General features: G+C 31.1%; 1 protein-coding gene and 1 non-coding gene across 2 annotated transcripts in view; one reads left to right on the plus strand and one right to left on the minus strand.

The window, feature by feature from the left end:
- Positions 1-22,039, minus strand: part of LOC105198008 (sodium-independent sulfate anion transporter) — a 46,776-nt gene that overhangs the window by 8,978 nt on the left and 15,759 nt on the right. The window contains exons 2-3 of the mRNA XM_011164633.3: positions 10,468-11,064; positions 1,780-2,115 (exon numbers count right to left, since the gene is read on the minus strand). Coding sequence (XP_011162935.1) covers positions 1,780-1,966 — 187 coding nt within the window. The 5' untranslated portion in view covers positions 1,967-2,115; positions 10,468-11,064. The remainder of the gene's footprint in view (positions 1-1,779; positions 2,116-10,467; positions 11,065-22,039) is intronic.
- Positions 18,531-18,612, plus strand: Trnas-gcu. Its single transcript has one exon. It is a non-coding gene; the product is annotated as a tRNA-Ser (tRNA).

Raw genomic sequence — 22,039 nt, forward strand, 5'->3', positions numbered from 1 at the left:
TTTATGTTATTATTGACTTGTTTTACGCATTCTGTGCATTGATCAGATATAAAGTTGGATGTGACTCACCATACTGAATATTAAAAATTCTTACCATTAAAGGATTAAGAAATATTCCGATCGCAAACGTGTATTTATTGAATTGTTGACTGCACTTGGTTTTTGTGCAGTAAGAAAAATCTGTAGCATTCTGGTAATTCGTCGTCAACAATCTATAAATCTTATAAGAAAGTGTCGACAGATGTGCATACTCGTATATTTGCGTAAAAAAAAATTATTTGCAACGAAAGAGTCGCCACGGCGTTATGTGCGTGCATAAGTGCACATGCGCGATGCGAATGAAGGCAATGTGCCTTGAAACAATTTTTCGCCGATTGCAAATATTGTAAAACGTTATAAAAAAAAAACGACCGTTCAACCGTGAAAGTGAAGGTCGGTGTACGGTGCGCGGATTATTTTTGCAAATTTTTGTTCGATGTTTCCGCGCCGTCCCGCATCTCCGCCGCACGGCACGATATCCCGCGCGCGTTGAATCACACGCCAATTATTCCCTAGCTCACTTTTGCATACATCGTACACCGGCAATATTTTCCCGCGCGTCATCGATGAGTTCACGCCGCGCTCGCGATTTGCTTTCGCGGAATACGTTTACCGTTAGGCCAAAATTTCTCATCCAGGCAAAAGTCATCATGATAGCAAAATGACGTTAAAGTAACTCCGAAATGATCATTTAAAGTCACTTTTCGATCATTCATAATTCATCTTGACGTTATCGTGTCTCGTTCTGCTCGAATCAATTACAATTATACACAGATGTAATCAAGCTTGATTGAAACATTATAATTCCTGTCTCTCATTTGTTCTGAATGTAAGAGAAAATATGGAGGCACTTTTTTTTAGTTCAACATCTCGCAATGTGTAATTTTATTTTTAATATTTTTTCAAGATGTTGTATTCTTGCAGAATGTACCACAAAAATATAAAAACAAATAACCATTTAAAAAGAACAGTAGAATGGTAACGCGTAATTTAACATTAATTTAAATATTAATTATATATTAAAAAAAAATACATCTAAATCATGATACATGTTTCAAACTTATTTAGTTTTTTCAGTAATAGAAATAAATTTTAAGACCAATTTTTTCACGCGCGATTAAGGCCCGTACAGTTGAAAAATTTGTGTTAAATTTAACGTACATCTTATATCCCAAACGGTCCACTCAATTTTTTTGTGTTAATTTAACAAGATAAACATGTTGAAAAATAACATAATATATAAAAAATTAACATAAAATATGTATCACTTTGACACAATTTGGAAACAAATTGAGGAAACATATTTTTTCAGTAAATATAAATAAATTAATATTTATAATATATTGATATTTAACTTAATTAATTTAATTTAATTTATTGTGCAGCAGTCATATATAATTGCACAAATGGTTAGGCGCCAGCGCTTACTGCTGCTACAAGGCCTACGAGTAAATGAAGCAAATATATACAATTTTATTCATTTATTTTAGAATTTATGAGTTTAAAATTACATTATTTTCGTTATTTGTTTACTTATACATAAATTATGTTATTTTATTGCTAAAAAATGTAAAAATCAATTTAACATAAAATATCCAATCAACACAATTACATTACGTTAAATTAACATTTTTATATTAAAAATTCTATTTAAAAATTGTAATAAAGTTTTAACACAAATACAAAATGTCTGTTTTCTGTGAAATTAAATAAATGCAATAATAAACAGTAGTGACTCACCCTCGAGATTAACAATCTTCGCGTCTTTGGTGATGGCGTGAGCACTGCTGGGATTACCGTTCAACGTGTTCGGCTCGTTATTGTTGCTGCGAAGAACGTCGTCGAGCGCGTTGCTGCTGAAGCCGGTGAGCGTGACCTCCCTGCGGTTCTCCATATCGTATTCCTCGTTGACGTTGTACTTGGCCATGATGCGATCCTCCGTGAGGGATCGGCGGGCTAGACGAGGCGTGCAATTCGGACGGGACGCGTGTTGAACTGATTTGTAAACGCGCAGATGTAAGAAACTTCCTCCTCAGGTGGACTCCATCCTGTCGGGAGCTCGTTCGCACTGCGACCCTGAAGTAGGAAAATGAGTGGACTGATTTATATCGGCGCGTAACGATCCCGTTAATTTTTCACCTGTCACCTTATCCTCTCGCGTTCGCTGATAATCCTTGCGATAATCGATTCATGTATCTTTAATCTTACGTATATCAAGTGCCTGTCATTTACGCTTTGTTTTCGCGCTCGGACGATTTATCTCAATAGTAGGATATCTTTGCTATTCGAAGCTTTTGATGAAAACTCAAAGTCAATTCGTATAATTCATTTACGATTTTTTTTTAAATTCTACATTCATAAATTTCACGTAATTAATTTTTTCTAATAATCATATTTTATTGAATTTAACTTTAATTATTAAATAAAAAATTCCAATCAAAGTTTATTTTTTTCTAATAAATATTTACGTAACATATAATTAAACTGTTTTCCTTTACGTTTATCGTGTTTCGATATACAGTAAATATTTCTTAGAATACGATAATTTTGATAATAAGTAAAGAGAACTTGTACGATTACTTCTTTCAACAATATAATGGAATGAGAATTAGAAAATTGCAAAATTATTGGAAAATTATTTGTTGTTAAAACTCTTAATAGTGCAGAAAATATAATAATGATCTGAAAATTTACACACCATATCCTGTCTCTTTTTAGGTGAACGAGCATTCGTGTTGCTCTTGCAATAGTTAACGCAGATTTCTCAAATAAATCTGCAAAAAGGTCGCGAATGCAGCAATAATTGACGGAATTTCGCAAATAACTTTGCGAAAATCCATAAAATAATAACAGAGTTTGATCTAATGGCGAATACGTGCGGCACGAGTTAAGAAAGAATGTCGTAAGTAGGATAATTAAGCAAAGTCTATTAACAAAAATCTATTGAATAATTACATAACTTTAGATTAATTTACATCCATAGATGTGCAAATATAATCGATAAATAAAAATATATACACGTACACGATCAAAGATGCAAATAAAAACCAAAAGGAACGTGAAGCAACGTAAAGGAAAAAAATTACAAAAGTTTACGTTTGTTTCAAAATGTGCCGGTACTTTTCATTGGTACTTTCTCAGCAGTTATTCGACGAACGAGATAATCGACATCTTCGTACTTTGAAAACACTGTAAATATATAATCTATAATTGAGCAACGTGTATTCGTGTTTTATATTGACGACGCGATTGTACGTAAAAGCTTATCGTCACGCTTAGTTCATTCAGAGTAACTGTAAAACTTACGCGGCTATGCGTGGCACACGATTGATCACTTATAAAAAAAAGCTTCTCAATGAAAGTCGGAATTATTATGAAATTAACCGTCGGTAGAAGCTATTGGTCACCGTATGCAATTTCATTGTAAAATCTCGTGAGAGACGTGATTTTAGCAGCTACAAATGACAGAATAACATTCTAGTACGTTAACATTAATTATCGTTTAATTACATGTAGATATGTCCAGAACTGGGTTAACGTTCAAAATAGTTTCACTTTAAATATATATTTGAAATAAAAATGGCATTTTGCATTGTCTATTTTAAATGTTTTTTTTTTTTAAACCATTTCCATTTTACATTTGAATTGGAAATATATATGTATATGTATATTGAACCGTTTGTAAAACGGGTTATATAGGTTTTTCTAAGTGCTCACACAAATTTTCTCTAGCATCATTGGCACGTAAGAAGAGTGAAGTTCTGTGGTTGGCCAAACACAATTTCTTCTATAGCTACATTGAACTTAATGTTCGCGAGCATCATTTGTTCTTATTTAACTTTCAGGAGGAACAAGAATGAAATAATTCTGTGAACGGCAACTTGCTCGTCGTTCCATTATTATGTATCAAACCAATCGAAAGAAATAAAACAACCTTGACTTTTACTTCTAAAAACACTAATAGTAAAAAATAATTGATGCTCAAAGCAAACAACGCACTTATCAAATAAAGCTATAAAATGTATATATACCCAAATAAGTACTAGTAGTAAATGTAAAAAAAATTTTATTTACTCAATTTACATTTAATCAAATAGATTTGAAAAACCCATTTTACATTTTGCATTTTAAATTTATTTTATTGAAATTTTTTGACACTTTATATGCAATTGAAAAAGTACTTTACCCAGCCCTGGATGTCACACTGAAAAAAGAGTTTATAATATTTAATAATATTTAGTAACTGTTTGATAACCATTTAATAATCGATAGGTTACTATTATTATATTTGGTTACTCTTGACATAATTACAAAATATTACTAAATATTTGATTATATTAAGCAAACATTTAATTGAAATTATTTCGCCAAAGCTTCATTATTATTGCCAAACTCTTGTTTTCAGTGCTTACATAAAAAATGATACTAATGAAAGTTGTCGCGCGGAACAAATCAAAGCTATTACCCAACTCGTGCCGCTTGTTCGAGTTTAGTTATAAAGTTTGAGGCTTGTTATAAAGCAGAAGAGCACGACGATATCGAAAAATAGTGTTTGATGTTACAATAACAAATCAAAAAGCGTGCACATTGGAAAATTATTCGAATTATGCGTATAATGTAATATCTTCCGGTGCAGTTACACGTGCGGAAAACGATAACATAACGTTTTCCCGGGGTCCGGAATACAACGGAATATCGCGTCTTGTCTGAGGAAACTAGTACGCGGAATCTTGGAAACTCGGTATGACGTTTACGTAATCAATTTTATACTAAAAAATACTTCAATTAGCTATGCCTTCGTTGAGTCGGATAAATGTTGCTCTCATTATTGACTATCTGTTGTATTAGGTAATACGTTATTATGAAGCGGTATAGCAAGTACGTTACGATGGATATCGTTTAAAATAAAAGAGAAAAGACAAGTTCAATTGCTGCTAATTTGCTTGCAGTGATTTTAGTAAATTAGGTGACAATGCAGAGATACGGCGATAAATGAAACAATTTAAAAAAAAAGAAGTTTCTTTTGTTGCGATAAATTCGTGTATACTATTGTAGTGGTAATTTCATGTGTAACGATCGAGTTTCTTCTGAATCGACGCGAGTTAATAGAATGTGTATCAACGTGTAAACTTTATTTACATGTACACTTTGCACGGTCATTAATAATAACGAAATTTGGTCTGCAGCTGGTTCAATTCAAATTCAATGAATTTGCATTTAATTACTTCTACATATTGATTTCGGCTTGCGGCATCAACCAAATTTTTTCTTACATTTCCTTCGTTTATGTTTACGTGTATAATCTTCTGTAAATGTTAAACAAATAAATTTGACAAAAAATTATTACATGCCCAAAAACTGTGTTGTTTCGGACACTTTGTAGTTTTTTCGAATTTGTAAAAATACATTTAAATGCTATTTTTTACTAACCATAATTAATTGACCATTATTAATTGGTTTGTTAGTTAATTGGTTTTACAATCTCTAATTTTATGAATTTCACTCTAATTATCAAATTTCGTGTCTTTACAAAACTTTTCGTTGTTAACAGTAATATGTAATGAATGAAGTTTATCATGAACTTTTGTCTTAAAATAATAAACGCGCAAAACCACTAGCACATATTTAAAATATTGTAAAAGAAAATATAACTATTTTCATAGAATCGAATAATTTCCCGATATAACACCAATCGTGAAAATTGTGTTTTCATCAGAGAGGCACGCAAATTGATTTGAGGTACGAAACCACAATCTATCAGATTACTATAATTATTATCTCGATTTAATTAGCTATACTTTATCTGTCAGTGATAGAGTTACGAACATGATTATTAATGTCACGTGAAAGCTAAATGCTGATAATAAAAAAAACAATGATCATCGTTGGCCGTTTTACGCAGTGCAACAAAATTTGTTGCGTATGTGTATAAGGAACGAAAAATTAATAACGATTATTTGTTCGTTATCATTCTAGCACATGCTTTTAACGTTTTTAATAATCATTCAGAATTTTATATAATCTGTAATATATGTACTCGTATATCACAAAAGTATTTAGATATAACGTTGCAAAAAGATATGGTTTTACTCGCTGTTTGCGCGTTTCACAGCATTTTCCGTTTAGATTCTTATCTACGAATAGACTTTTATTCCAAAGACTTAATTTATTTTTTTTATAAACAATAATGAACATGCATGACTATAATTTTTTATCTCATTTCACTTTACAATGACTTGCAGACGTCGTCATGTGGTACCTATGCATAACCAGCTGAGCAACAATAATCAGTATTTAAGTTAAATTATTAAAATTAGAACAGCAGAACATCGATATACATACTATTTAAAAATTTACTTGGAAATAATGGAAACGTGATACCCATTATAAGTCTCGTATAATAATAAATTGTAAATTGCGTTCAATAATAAATTTTGTATGATCGTTCTATCTACAAATTCTATCACGAAATTAATTGGCCGGATATTGGGAGTTTATTTTAAGCTACAAATTCATCAAATGTTATAATTTTTTAGGGAAAACTCGATTAAAAGTTTTCACTTCCAATCGAGTTTTCCCTATTGATGCATTTTCATTAACTAAAAACAATACTTTTGATATAAGTTATAACGTTTATAAATGTTTAGATACAAATTATATTATTAATATTTAGTAAATTTGTGACATAATAAATAAACTTTTAATATCCTATATCCGGGCAATTAATTTCGTGATAGTATATAATATAATATATTTGCATTAACAACTTTATATACTTTTTAAATATTAACAGAATGTAGTGGACGTTACTACACAATATTAGTTGAAAATTGTATTCTTTACTTCTTTAATTCTTAAATCTTTCTGAAATAATATTTATCATCTTATGATTTACAAATAGCATAGTTCCGTGAATATAAAACACAATTAAGTCGTGTATGTCTGAATTCTAAGAAAAGAAATATATGATGTAAGAAATATATGAGATAATAATATTTTTATTGTAATTAATCTAAATTACAATAGTAATTCTGAAAATGTTTCTTTTTAATCTTTCGCTCTTTTCCTACCTTGAACACACAACTTTATCGAGTCGAGACTGCGTTCTCAAGAAATTTTTTAACACGAAAGGTACATCACAGAAAGAACGGAAGTTTTTGTCATTTGACCGCTCTTACTTGTCGCACGGATTAATTGCGATTCATTGCTCAAGCGTTCTGCACGTGACGAAAGAATGTTGCGGCGAGTGGCTGTCCGTGCTTTTAAATGGATCGTCGATGAATCACTGCCTTGCATTAGTTGAGGAAATGAGTAGTTCACCTGGGAATCCTTGAGCGCTTTTGTGCCAGGCAGACGAGCGTAATTTTGAGTTTAAGCTCGGAATGCTGAGCTATTTGCCGACGCTATCCAAAACGCGAAATTACCATCGTTAATGTCTAACTAATTATAAAACAAGCGACACAGCCTTATTCGAGCTAATACAATTCTCCGACACAATTTAATTGCAATTTGAGATATTATTTACTTGATTTCTCTCTCTAAAGACAAAATAAGATGATTTTTCAGAACTAATTAGCCAATTATTTCCTATGAATAAAACGTGTTTAATAGACAACTCAAGAGATAAAAATGTATACAAAGACTTGTAGAGATTTCTAACATTATATTTGATAAATGAGGAATCGAGTTTTTCTTGATGAAAAAATTAAAAGAATATTGTTTAATCTTTAGTGACTATAGTTTCACAAACTAGAATTTTATTAAATTAAATTCTATTCATTTATATACGTGTATATAAATACAATGTGTGTAATTTCTTTTAGCAAAAACGTCCTGGCACCAATAATTAGTGTGTTATAAGCGAAAAAGAAGATTTTTTCGCTAACCAAATTTCAGGGAGTTAAAATATAGTTTATTTTAAAATACAACTATTTAATTTATAAAACTAGTCACTAGAGAGAGGTTGAACAATTTTCGATATCCTTTCCATATTTCCAACAAGAAAAACTCAATTCCACATTTAGCAAATATTGAAAAGTAGAAGAAGAGTGATACTCTGTGTATAATAAAAAATTCAGGACTATTTTTACAGCTATCTCAAATATATCGAGATCAGAGCTGCAACATTTTAAATAGTCTCATTTTAAATATGTATTTAAAACAGAAATTGCGTTTTGCACTGTCATTTGTAAATTTTTAAATGTTTTTTAAAAAGCCATTTTACATTTGAAATGGAAATATCTATACATTTAACTATTTGTAAAATGGGTAAATGGTTTTTTTAAGTGCGCATAAATTTTTCCTAGCATCAATGGCACATAAGAAGAGTGGAGTTCTGTGGCTGGCCAAAACACAATTTCTTTTACAGCCATGTTAAACTTAACGTTCGCAACTATCATTTATCTTTGTTTAACTTTCAATTAACAACAAGATGAAAGAATTCCGTAGCGTTGCGAACGGCAACTTGCCCGTGATTTCATTGTTGTACGTATCAAATTAATCAGAAGAAATAGAACAATATTGACTCTTACTTCTAGGAACACTAGTCAAAGACAATTGCTATTCAAACAGCGTGCTTATCAAACAAAGCTATTGAATGTATAAATATCCAAATAAATTATAATATATATATATTAGGAAAACCATTTTGCGTTTGAAAACCATTTAGAATATCTATTTTCTCAATTTACATTTAAAATGAATTCGAAAAACCTATTTTACATTTTGCATTTTAAATACATTTTTTTTTTTTTTTTCAATATTTTACATCTAGTATTTTAAATGCAATTCGAGAAGTATTTCATCAAAGCTCTGACCGAAATAGCTAAAAAATTTAGAGCATCTACTATTTAAAAAACTTCAAGAAGCTGAGAAGTTTCCGGGAAAGGCCTTTGAGACGCGCCAAACTTTTTCAGAGATTCTTTCGACGCCCGGGAGATGTGTGCTGAATTTGCGCGTTATTTGAAATATTTTGGAGAGTGATGCATTGAGAAATACGATTATAACAGGGATTAGTTATCCCATGCAAATTTTCTGAGCGCGATTGCAGCACGAGGAAGTATACCGGAGGTCTATCAGCGCGGTTTTTACCTTTGATATCGTCAGACACCGTAACTGAAAAAAATATCGCGCTTTGGTCAAGGCTCCCGCTCGCACACGGAGCCGACTAATAACGACGTTTACGAAACTTCCAAAGGGGAATTCTACGATTTCGATTTTATCGCTCGAAGAGAATGCAATGCGTGTGAAGAATCGAATGCAATTAAACACAATGGACCTCATTTCCGCGTATTTTAAGTAATCCATCGTAACGTTAAATGGTTGTAAACGTCTTTCAAACTCCTTTCCAGAAGACTGTGGAAGGATATAGAAATTTGATATGCGTCAATAAAATTTGTTTCTCATTCTTTATCTTCAGATAATTTAAGGATATATAAAATTGTTTTGACACTCGCGTATGTGTGCGTGGATGTTTCAACCCTTTTTCGAAGGAGAGAAAAAAAGACAACCGCGCGTCTAATGGAAATCAAACGCTCGCGTGCTTGTACAGTTTACTCGTTCACGAGGCCTCGGTCCCCCTCCTGTTTTTTTTCTTTCATTCGTGCGCGTGAAACGCCGCCGCGGAATGAATTTCGCGCGAGTCGTTCATTTCTCTCGTTCACAGTCGTCGCACGTGAGCGAGCGCGTGCGAAAGTTTATTAGAAGGCCTATAATCCTACATAAAAGGCGGATGATGCTTTCTCTGGCGCGATTTCAGCGTTCGGTCCTCTCCTGCATAAGTTTGCATAAGCGTAATGACGCGCGCGAAACATATGCTAACGATGCTTCTCCCCGTCTCTCTCTATTTCCCTCGTCCTCTCTCTAGTCTCTTTTCGCGAGGGAACGGACGCCGCAAAGTGTGCCACAAAACTTTCTGGTGGTATCCGGAGCGGTTTCGTTATCAATTAATATTCAACGAGCCGCGCCAACACTCCCGATGTAACATAAAGGCTGTTAAATGAACCATTTAGATACCCTCCCTCGCGCTCCCCCCGCTTTGCATCAAATAGACAATTTTGCTATCCGCATTATTCATTCGTACATTGAGAGAAAAAATTCCTTTAATAAATATTTATTCGCATATTAATGAAATATTTAACTTACAACACATAAATATTTATTCTATTAGAAAAATGATACTTAAATTAAATTAATGGTTCTTGTACTAAATAAATATATATTTATATTTAGTAAATATTTTATCAATTTTATTCGAATAAATATTTATTAAAATTTTGTAATTTTTCCCTGTTTCAAATGCATCAAACGCCCTGTTAAAACGATAATTCAGTTTCCTTCGATCGGCGATTTTTAATTCCGAAACAATTTTCGCAACGTATCTCGTTCAACCCTTCTTGCGTATCCGACGATCACGACAGATATACTTACCCCTGTGAGATGCGTCCGTGGTATGAGGCGCGCTGACCAGGCTCGGCTCCGCGACGCGCATCGTCCGCGACGACGACGACGCGCGTGCCTACTGCTCGTCCGTCCCGCGCGACTCTTCGCTCTTCGCGATTTTCCTCTTCCTCTTCTTCTTCTTTTCCTTTCAACCTGCCGTCGAAACGCTATCTCGCGCGCGAGTGCGGATCCACGCCGAAACGGATCCGCGGCGTCGCCGGTGGGATCGGGAGTACAACCGGGGCGAGCACGAGTATGCGAGTCCGCGTCCGCGCGCGTCTCGCACGAGTCACCGGACTCTCTCGAGCAGCGGGTCGTTCGCTCGCTCACCTGCGGCCGCGAACTGTTCCGGCAGCCGCGAATTTACTTTTGCGCTATGCACCGCTGCCGCCGCCGCCGCCTCCGTATCGCCGCGTACCCCGGCACCGCGGCCGCGGTGCCCGAAGCGATCTACCCGCGCCTCTGACCTCTCGTCTCCAGATGTCGATGTTCCCCGCGGGGCTCGGTTCTTCCCCTGGACGCAAACATTCTGACCACAGATGATTTGCTAATAAGGATGGTTGAGCTTCTCGGAACTTCATTACCCTATAATTATAATTAATATTTGAGTTATACTGATTTGCTCAATAATTCCGATTGGTATAAATTATTCATGTCCTAAATAAAAAATATTCCAATTAGTTGATAATTGAGCCATACAGTGAAGTCTATTGCTGTACGTGGCTCATCGATATGAAACATGTTTCTCGATATTGTTGTTTGAAACAATTATGAAGGAAAAGATGTTCGGATAAATAATTTTGTTTTACCGGTTAATTTTTTTTTAATGACTACATTTTAAAGCGGAAAAGGTTTATTACATAGATAGTATTTTCTGAGTGTAAAAAACAAAAATTATAACAAATTATAAATATTAGATTCAATAGTCTTCCTTTAACGGAGCTGCTAATAAAAAAATAACCTAAGAAACAGATAAACAAAACATTCGAGCCGAATATATTTTTTGTAAACATTAAACTTGCATGAGAAAAATTAAATTATTTTATTTCATTAAAAAATTTTCAATTTTCAATTTTTCAAAATATATAATACATTTCAAGACATTGCAGAAAGGAAAATTCTGTACATTTCTTATTCAAAGTTACACATTTGTTATACATTCTTAATTATGAATGATGATTACACGTGACGTCTTTTGATTGCTCGGAAGCTGACATTAAAAAATGGATTCTTATAAATCATAAAATCATCTCTAAATAAGGTAGCAACACTTTTTTTTCATTCGACGTGAAAAAAGCACCTCGGAACAGATTATTAATTGACGAGAAACGTATAAGAGATAACATCGAAGCATAATAAACTCTGCGTAACGAATATCTATCGACAGATCTGTAATTAGTGCTGAGTACATTTACGCAAATAATCGCGATGTCCGTGCTAGGTATCATCGCATAGCGAGAGTGCGTGTCTCGTGACGATTGATTCGTAATAATGGCATGCACTCTCGGCCGTGATATATCTGATCTATCTGATCCCGTGACGTTGCATTCGCGCGTGTTACGTACAATAGAACTTTTCAAAATAGATTCCGAGCAGAATTATTCCATAGATTTCTATGTTTTCCAGGGAAAACAGAATAAATTTGAATCTCGGAATTCATTCCGAGCATAGTTCCACAATACGTTTCTAGTTCATGCCTTTCCATAATTAAACGTGAAAAAAAATATAAAAAGGGTTCGTAGATGGAAAGTATGAAATTTCGTCATGTAACTTGCGTAATTGGAGCGATTTGGAATATCAATGCAAAAATTGCGTTCACGTAAATTTCTTTTCGATCGATACGGATGGATTTAAAATAATGGCCGTCGAAAGAACCTGCGATCGGTGTGTAATTATGTTGAGGATTCGTAACGTCAAGCATTTTTATACGCGTAATCAATGCACGCGGTGAAGTGTAGCGATCCTGAAATCGAAAATACAGTCTGTAAAAATCCGCTCGCGAATAAAAAATAATCAATGCAGCGATAAAATCGCGCAACATGCATTTGCATTTCAATAAACGCATAATCTATGCGCAATGCTTTAGCGTAAAGCAATAAATGTGTTTATGAAATTTGCAGCGGCGCCGTATTCTTAAATCATTAAATTATAGAGAAAAAACCGTAATAAATTAAATCATTATGTGAGCATTAATTATTAATGATGCCAATTATGTCAGTGTTTGACGATTAAAATTATTACTGTGCTGCGTGATAAAATATTCTCTGTAAAACATTAATTATGCACGTCTTGTTCATAACATTGTTATTCTAGATCTTATTATAGATCTCTCTATTTTTTTATATAGAAATATACATGTAATAATAACGTAAATAAGTTCTAAAATGGAAACTATTTTATATTTCAATGTAAATTACAATTTTATTGTAAAGGAGGATATATAATTGATATGACATTTCGACATTATGGTGGAAATGAGTTTTTCCATTCGCAAATCATTTCCTCAAAATAAGGAAAAATACTGCGAATACCGCGCTATACTTTTATTGCATGTTTTAAATTCCTTCGTGTCTTCAATAAGAGAAAAACGATTTTCGCGAGGTGCATTCGTATAATTACGATAATGAGAAATTTCAAGAACGCCTTCGGTTTTAGTAGAAACTTGGAGCCGAATGCGGCCGTGCAGCGAAATTTTGACCATTGCACCGGAATGTGGTGATAATCACTGTTTACCAACGGCGACATTACATAATTTGATGCTCGGCATGCAATGTTAGCGATAAGAAGCGGTGCCTTCCTCTAGTGACCAGAGATTTTTACTGCCTGCGCTTGCTATCTCGCGATTGCTTCCGTTCTCTTACATCACCGTGCACATGACGCCTACGACATGCACACGTACTCTCGCACGTGTATTGCAAACGAAATGTAATTATCGTAATGTAAGTCCAATCCAATAAGAATTTTACTCTGAATGAGTATGTAAATGCGAAGACTATCGTTCGGTAATTAATTGATTAAAATTATAATCCACTTCTATACATATTAAATATATATAAATAGATAAATGTATAATTTATATTCTCATTTCAAAAGAATTAATAAATAGACAATTCTTTTCTAAAAAAAAAGAACAAGTTCTTCATTGCTGAAGCTTTTTCGTTCACTCTGTTATGTTTGAACAATACTTCGAAATTTTCTTTAATTAGTGTAAGCTAATTATATAATGGTATGATTTTACAAGTAATGAGACGCGACAAAATTCTTTCGCGACGGTTCTCATAATTGCGTCTTGTACAATTATTTAAAGTAAAAAAAAAATTAAAATTTTTTTATTCTCTATGAGTGTGTCGCCATTCGTACAAAATATAGTTTCGACAAATTTTGTATTTAAAGATCTTTTATACTTTTTAACTCAGCATAAGCATTTAAGTAGACATGTACATTCTTTTCTTTATATTCACTTGACGATATGTCCTTTTTTTAGTTACTTGTTTCTTTTTTTGTTTCCGTTTTTTTAACCACTAATGTGGTATTTAATAATAATCTTTGCTTAATTCTTAAATTCAATACTCGTAAATTTATCACGATTTTATATTAGATATCATTATTCAAATTTAAAATTTGAAAAAAATACGAAAAATACTTTAAAAGGTAAAAGGAAAAATACTTTAATTGTTTGAAATTTTACATGAGAAAATCTTAATAAATTTAATATATTGCACAATATTTCAGTGATTATCATGTTTATCTATTTTCAATTATCAATATTGCACATATATGTATTATAAATTTATATAATATTGAGTTGATAAATAATACTACATAATGTTATAATTACACACACATGTTTATATACGTTATCTCAATCAAATAATCAGAAATTAATCGTTCTTTTCATCTTGATTTATTGATAAATAAATCTAGCAAATAATTCAAAATAATTAATCAAATTAATTATATTGATTATCTTCATATAAAATATGTAAGCAAGATAAGCGCGCTATTATCTTATCTTTAATTATAATAGTGCTTAATGATTCATTGTATTTTTTTGTAATACAAATTTATGTGGAAAGAATAATTTAAAAAATAAGTTAAAAATAAAAATAAAAACCTGGTAATATACAAATTTTGAAGCAATATATGAAACAATCATATTCTTCGGTTAATTTTAAATGAACTTTAACAGAATTTTTATATTCTCAGATTTTTATATTTACAGATGTATTATATGTATATGTATACAAAATTAATGTTAAAATATAAAAATTCTATTACAATACAAAAATAGATAAAATAGATGATTATAAATAAAATAGATTTCAAATAACGCATCTTATTCGTATATATTTTATATGCATATACGTGTACATATTCTTATTTTGCACGGCTTTATCTATATTGAGATAACGAATTAGTTTGGTAATTAATTTAATTATCGAATTGCAAAGTTGTTTGCCAGAATTTATCGACAAATCAAGTTAAAGCTCCAATTAAATTCCGATTTACTCGATTCAGATAAGACGCGATTTGTTGAGTTATCGTAATTCGAAAAGTAATGATTATATCGGGTCGTAACGAGTATTCAAATCTTGTATATCATTCGTGTATAGGTGCGTTGCATAAGCGTACGCACACACGATTTTTAATAGGAACACCGGTGGAGCCGTGTTCGCGCGCAAGTACACCTCATTACCATACAGTCTTTACAAGCTGCATTTCGCGAGATATTATCTCTCCCGTTCATTAATCTCCACTGAGGAATAGGGAACAGCGTTTAAAATAACGATAACGATGATTGCAGTTCGTGTCAATCCGTCCAATTCTCGAAACCCTTCGATTCGCTCAAACTACATCCCCAGTGAAATTCGCCAAGATTAAGCAAGCACTAATTGCACAAAACTTGCTAGAACTTGCGTTCAATATATTCGAATTCTAAGTAATATGAAATTCTCTTTCAAATTTAAAATTTGAAAATGTAGCAAATATAAGAATAAAAAATACTAAATCAGTCGACATACAAATTAAACTTATCATTAATGAAAATTTTGTTGGTGCCTAAAATATATATTTTATCTTCATAAATTATCTCAATCACATCATAAATTTAAAGTAAATTTTATTAAGTTATAAAAAAATCTACTTTTATTTAACTAAAATAAATAATTAAAACACCAAATTTTATTCTCTACTTCTGCATTTAAAGTTCAATTTATATTTGTTGCTCCAAAAGAATTAAAATTATTTGAAAAATAAAATAGATAAAATAGATTGAAATTAATTAGACACTTTTCAACTGAACAAAGATAAGAAATTTGTGATATGTATCTTTACATTTGTCTGCATTGATGAAAACAAGAAGCATGTGTCAAGAAGTGTGTACTGTTCATTCGTACAAACAATTCGCATAATTGAGCCTTGTTAAGTGGAGCATTATCGCGAACGTATGTAAATATAGAGGAACTCGATCGCATTACATGAATCGCATTACATTAATCGCGTGTCATTTGACGTGTAGCTCTGGCAGTTATCTTTCGATTTTATCGATTACTATAAAGGTACATAGAGCAGCGGAAAATTTCTGTTCTTTTATGTCACTCCTTTTCTATATCGTCCAGTTCGCACGTAATTATTTTTGAAATTTATCGAATTATTGGTTCCAAATATTTTCGATTGCCATTGAAATATTTACAATCATCCAAAACAAAATTTTATTGCAGTTTTAATAATTTTGGCAATTTAACGATTTAGTTTTCACTTCTTCTAACAAAAATAATGCATAACGTTCTAAAGTGCAATAGTTTTGTACTTTTGAATTGAGAGCACATTGTTACATCTTTATAATAATATTTACTAAAAAGTTTTTAGTAAGGACAATAATCTGAAACTTTTTCATAATAAACATTTTTTATAATTATTTTATACAATAAATTAAGAAGTTTACGAAAAAATACTTTTATATCACATTTATTTTAATAACGATTCGTTCATCTAACATATACTTATAATACATTTATGACTTAAAAATGAAAAATTCATAAATGACTGTAAAAGATGTCAAATCTGAATAGAACGTAAATTTAGAACGTGAATCTTACCTCAAATAACATATCTTGTTTTGATTATTAGTGCTAGGTCATATAAGACTTTTTTTAATTAGCTGTCAAATAAATGATTTTATAAACTGCTTAAAAAAATATTTTTATAGATATTAAAAATTTTATTCTCTCTGTATTTTTAGATAAAATAGATTTCGTTAATGCCATAAGATTGCATTGTAATAGAGAAGCATTGTGCAAAGTACGCTCGGAAGCGGTGCGCGCAAAAGTCGCGGAAGCGGCGAAAAATTCTTAGCTTCTTAATCTTCGCGAATCTTCGATCGGTTTGCTGGCACATTCCTTGAGAAACGACGATGCCTTTCCGTTCGCGCTCGAATTCCTGATGCTTCTTCCTCCTACCTCCTCTGAATCGTGGATGAGATTGCGTAATTCTGGCTTTTCAGCACATCCGCATTTTCCACGGCCCGCTTGGCTGACCGTGCATCGTGACTCGCAAGTATATGACAGAGTGATTTGTCGTTTTCATATCTTGTAGATTATCTCATCCGACAATATTGATATTTACAATGTACAACCTGTGTTTTACTGTGTATCTTTACTTTGTATCTTATCTTAGATTCGTCCAGTAATATAAATGGCTGTGGATCATAACCCATTAACATAATTGATATAATTCAGTTCGGAGAAAAAGTTCTCTAGATAGAGGAAGTTCTTCAATTTTATAATCAACTAGCTCTTTAATAAGTTTTCAAAAAATATTATAAATGAAACACAAATTGGATATTCTTGATCACGATGCATCCTCAATTCTAAAGTAGTATCTTGTTACGTAGAAAAAATAATGGATATTTTTATTTATTACGGATATCGACCCTTTTGTAATTATCTTAAATTTCATTGTAACGAATGTGTTCAAAAATATCTATCTTAAGAGAAATACTGCGAAGAAGAAATGAAAAAAAAATGTTACATTAGAAGACCACTTCTAATAAGAAGCAACAAGTACCGCGATTGATTTGAGACGTTCCTAGAATTGTTGGAATTGGTCCGATCGTACCAATTATTTGTGGTCACTGAAGCGAGACAATTGGATCTCGCACAGTACTCCGACAAATCTCATGTCGTACGCGATTGCGTAAGTTTTCGAGGTCGTTACGATAAAGTTCTACGTACAGAATTTAATCATGTATAAAACAAATAATCAAAACTAAATTAATTCACATGACTAATTATAGAAAATATAAAAATAGACGATAGAGGCAAAACTGTATAAAGTCTTTCTTGAGTTGCAGACAATTTGAAAATTTCAATCGGTCTTTTTTATAAAAATATTAAAGTACCCATAGCTTTTAATTTAAAAGCCGTAGAGAATAAAAAATCTATTTAAAAATTACAATATATAAAAAAAAAACAAATAGCAGAATCATATTTTTCTGTTAAATTCAAGTAAGTAAAGTTTATTTTGAAACTAAAGTTTTATTAAAAAATTGAAATACATCTAAAAAGATAACGTTAGCAACTTGAGAAGAGTAATCATTTTTTTTTTATCTTTTTACTAATTGTAAAAGAAAATTAAAATTTAAAAAATCTATAAAAAATGTATTATATATGAAATATACAGATAAATATGTATGTAAAAATTCATTTTTAAATTTGAGACTTTAATTTATTATAAAATAAATATACATAATGTACAATATATTAATTATTGATTATGAACATGATATTGAAAGCAGAATATATTCCTATTATTTTCCTGCCTTTAATATTATATTAATAATTAATTATATTTACTTTATACTTAAATTAAGTTCCTAAATTTAATAAAACGTTATTTATTTTAAATAAATCGAATCTTCTGTAATTTCAAACTCGGGGTAGGATTTGTTATATTCATTTACTATTTAGAGCAATAGATAATCTCAGTTACAGATGATTCGTGTATTACAACGGATGAATTGCTTTGGCAAACGCACTTCCCTTTTGGCATCGGACGAGGTGGCCGAGTGGTTAAGGCGTTGGACTGCTAATCCAATGTGCTCTGCACGCGTGGGTTCGAATCCCATCCTCGTCGTTCGCTTTTTGTTGGCTCACGATAGTCTCTTCTTTGGTGGTATGCTCGATAGATAATTGGTATTAATCGCAATTAAATTCGCGATTGCACAGTTTATAAATAACACGTATAGATATTTGAACTTAATATTGATTTAATGAAATTTAAATACGCATGTAACAAAACGTGTCAATTCCTTCAATCCATTCTTTGCATGAAATAATTAGCTGCGAAACAATATTTTATGTTTGTTCGTAGAAACATAAGGTTGCTTTTGCTTAATAATGATTTTTTGTTAAGTAATTAAAATTTCTTTTTAATTTCTTCGTGCAAAAAGAAATTAGTATTTAATTAAGCAAGCAAATGGCGTATGATAATGTATGAATATTTTAAAGTATTTTTAACATAATTGTAACTGATATGAATACTTATGTAATACGTGATTTGCGGAAGATAGTAGGAATGTTTGAATGTGTCTCTGAGGAGTCATATCCGCAAAAAAAATTGCTCGGGAACGGTTGAACGATACGGTCTTACGTAATATATATCATTATCGATTCGCATGAATAATTTGTTGCAAAACCGACCGAAACCTTTTTATCATGAATTATGTAAATACAAAATGGAATGATTGATCATTTCCAAACATCCTGAAATAACAGGAAGAAAGAGTACTCGTTATTAAGCACAACATTTTTTAGAAAGTTATTGATAAATTTCTAAAATAGAAAAGACCGTTAATCATATAATTACAAATATTTTTCTAATATAAAACACGTCCCCAAGTCAATTATATCGTGATTATATCACAAAAGATTTCGTATAAAATTATATAGTACATAATTCTCCTTTTCATGATTTGAGATTATTTTTAATTTAATAAATATTCTACTAAAAATGTACTAGAATAGTACAAAAAAGTAAAGCAATACCACAACACGCTATAAATAATGACGTGACACATGATTTATTTGTCTTTCGCCAATTTTGATATCGATTAATATCATCGAATGTTTATAATATGCTTTTATAAATAAATATTTTTAGTTTATTAATAATGCAATTACACAGTTAATTCTGTAAAAATTAAATGTACTTTTAATTAATAAATAACGACGATACGTGTTTAGCGCAGAATAAACACTGACATTTTTTTTATATCGATCGGCATCTTATATGTATCTAATAATATCTTATATCTAATAAAAATATCTGCCCTGAAAAGTAAAGATCCAGATTTGAATTCTGGCTGAGATATCTCTGTCAATAAATTGTAAAATATAGATTTTACAACACGATCACTAACATCGGTAATATATTATTACCGATTTAAATTATTGATAAATTTAATAATATAGGATTACATTTCTAATTTGGTATAAAACTATACATTTGCAGATCAAATAGCAATCAGCGCGTGATTCAAAGCATAAAGCAAAATGCAAACAAAATTATTGTTGTTATGAGATCCCTTTCAATAATCGGAAATGTCAATATATATTTGTTCATTCTGGAGAATCGCAACACGCACGCCGCAGTTCGAAATAGTTTGCAATCGATTATGTTGAATATTTTCCGCATTCCAGAATTTAGCTTTATTCGTCATCATCAATAGTATTCGCATTTTTTTTGTGCCGATCTCTGTAATTTGTACTATTCTATAAAAAAAGATATATCGAAACAAGTATAGTTTACAAAAAATATTTAATGCAATGAAAAATTTGTCTCATAATTATGTTATAATACACCTTTGTTTTCATCTTTACTTTTATAATAGCAACTTTTATGTTAAAAACAGATGAGTATGAAGTAACCAGAGGTAGATAAGAAATGCAGGAATAGACTAAATATGATCAGAAAATCATTTTCTGGAATTTCCCTGTAATTTTCCAACACCCCCCTCCCCCTTCCTTTGTTAAAGTTAATGTTATGTCTGCGAAGTTTTGCCAATAATTCGTGAGAACGAGCTGCGCGCGTTTGCATCAAATCCCATTTATTAGTCTTAATAATGCATCAAGATTACGTTTAATTACTTGATGACACGATGCTGATAGATTCGCCTCTTCGCAGCCATAATTCCCGTGGTAATTGCAGCTTAGAATGTAATATGCGGCTAGTTTTGTATGTGACGCGATCGAACGGTTAAATCACAGGTCACAATTTAAATATTGGAACGCATCAAATCAAAAAAAGTCACACACATGCGATCCTCGCGATAACAAGTAATACGTGTTTATTAATTAATACTTTCACACTCGCACTCTATTGACTGACTAATAGACTAAGCAAATTCAATTTACAGTATACATATTGCACGTGTTTGCGTATCTCAAGCACGATAGAATATCGTCACAGAGCATCCTTTAATAATATGTATATATGTTTCTATTTGTAATTAGCAACAGGGTGAATCAAATAATTAATTATATTTGGCCTCATTAAATTGATGTACCAAAATTTATTCTATCTTAATGCTCCAGAATCTACGATTACTACATACATATATCTCTTTTGATCGAGCACATCGTGTCTAAATATTAGTGCATCATGAATCAAAAGTTTTTCTGACAGTTTGACATTTATAAATGTTTAAACTTGGGAAGATTAAATATCAGATATCAGTTATTAAACGCGCAAAAGATTAAAAAAATCCAGCTCACACAATATTAATCAATAAAAAATCTACTTTTTAATTTTTTAATAAATAATCGTGATGTACAAGTATTTAAATACAATGTACCCAATACAAAAAATCTAATAGATTTTGAATGAAATAAAGAAATAAATTCTAGAAGTATTAAATCATATTGATAAATTCTAATATATTAATATGTTTATTTACATTTAGAAAAGTACACCATAGGCAGAAAACTTGAAGACTCTTGTATAATCATTAATTATATCGTATAATCAATCATAATTAAAATCTTGTGATATAATTTATCTTAGATACACGACTGTTATTTAATTACATAAATAATTGTGACTAATTTTGTGTTAATTGTTCCAAGGCTAAAGTAGAGACAAACAATGACAGGAAACGACATTATCAAGTACTAGATTAGATTGCAATTGGTGTGTTAATTATTGTCAATTACACGCATTGTACTTTTTCAAATATATTAATACCATGTAAAATTCAAACTTTTCCATATAGCCCAAACTAATATATTTATTAAAAAAGCAACAGTTAATTCCTGTTTCAAATTAGATAATTTTATACAAATTACTCTTATAGAAATTTAATAAAAAGTATTGGCAGTATTAAATTAACCAATAATTATTTACAATTGTTTTGATTAAAAACAGTTGTTAATGTTTTTAATACTCAAAATAATTGTAATTAATTACTGATCGATTTAATATTACCGATATTGAATGTTTGTAAAGATATAATTACATGTAATTATCTAAGTTTACATGCATGTAAACTTATTTATATATAAAT

Source organism: Solenopsis invicta, chromosome 9 (genome assembly GCF_016802725.1).
Source record: "Solenopsis invicta isolate M01_SB chromosome 9, UNIL_Sinv_3.0, whole genome shotgun sequence".
In the NCBI taxonomy this organism is placed as follows: Eukaryota; Metazoa; Arthropoda; class Insecta; order Hymenoptera; family Formicidae; genus Solenopsis; species Solenopsis invicta.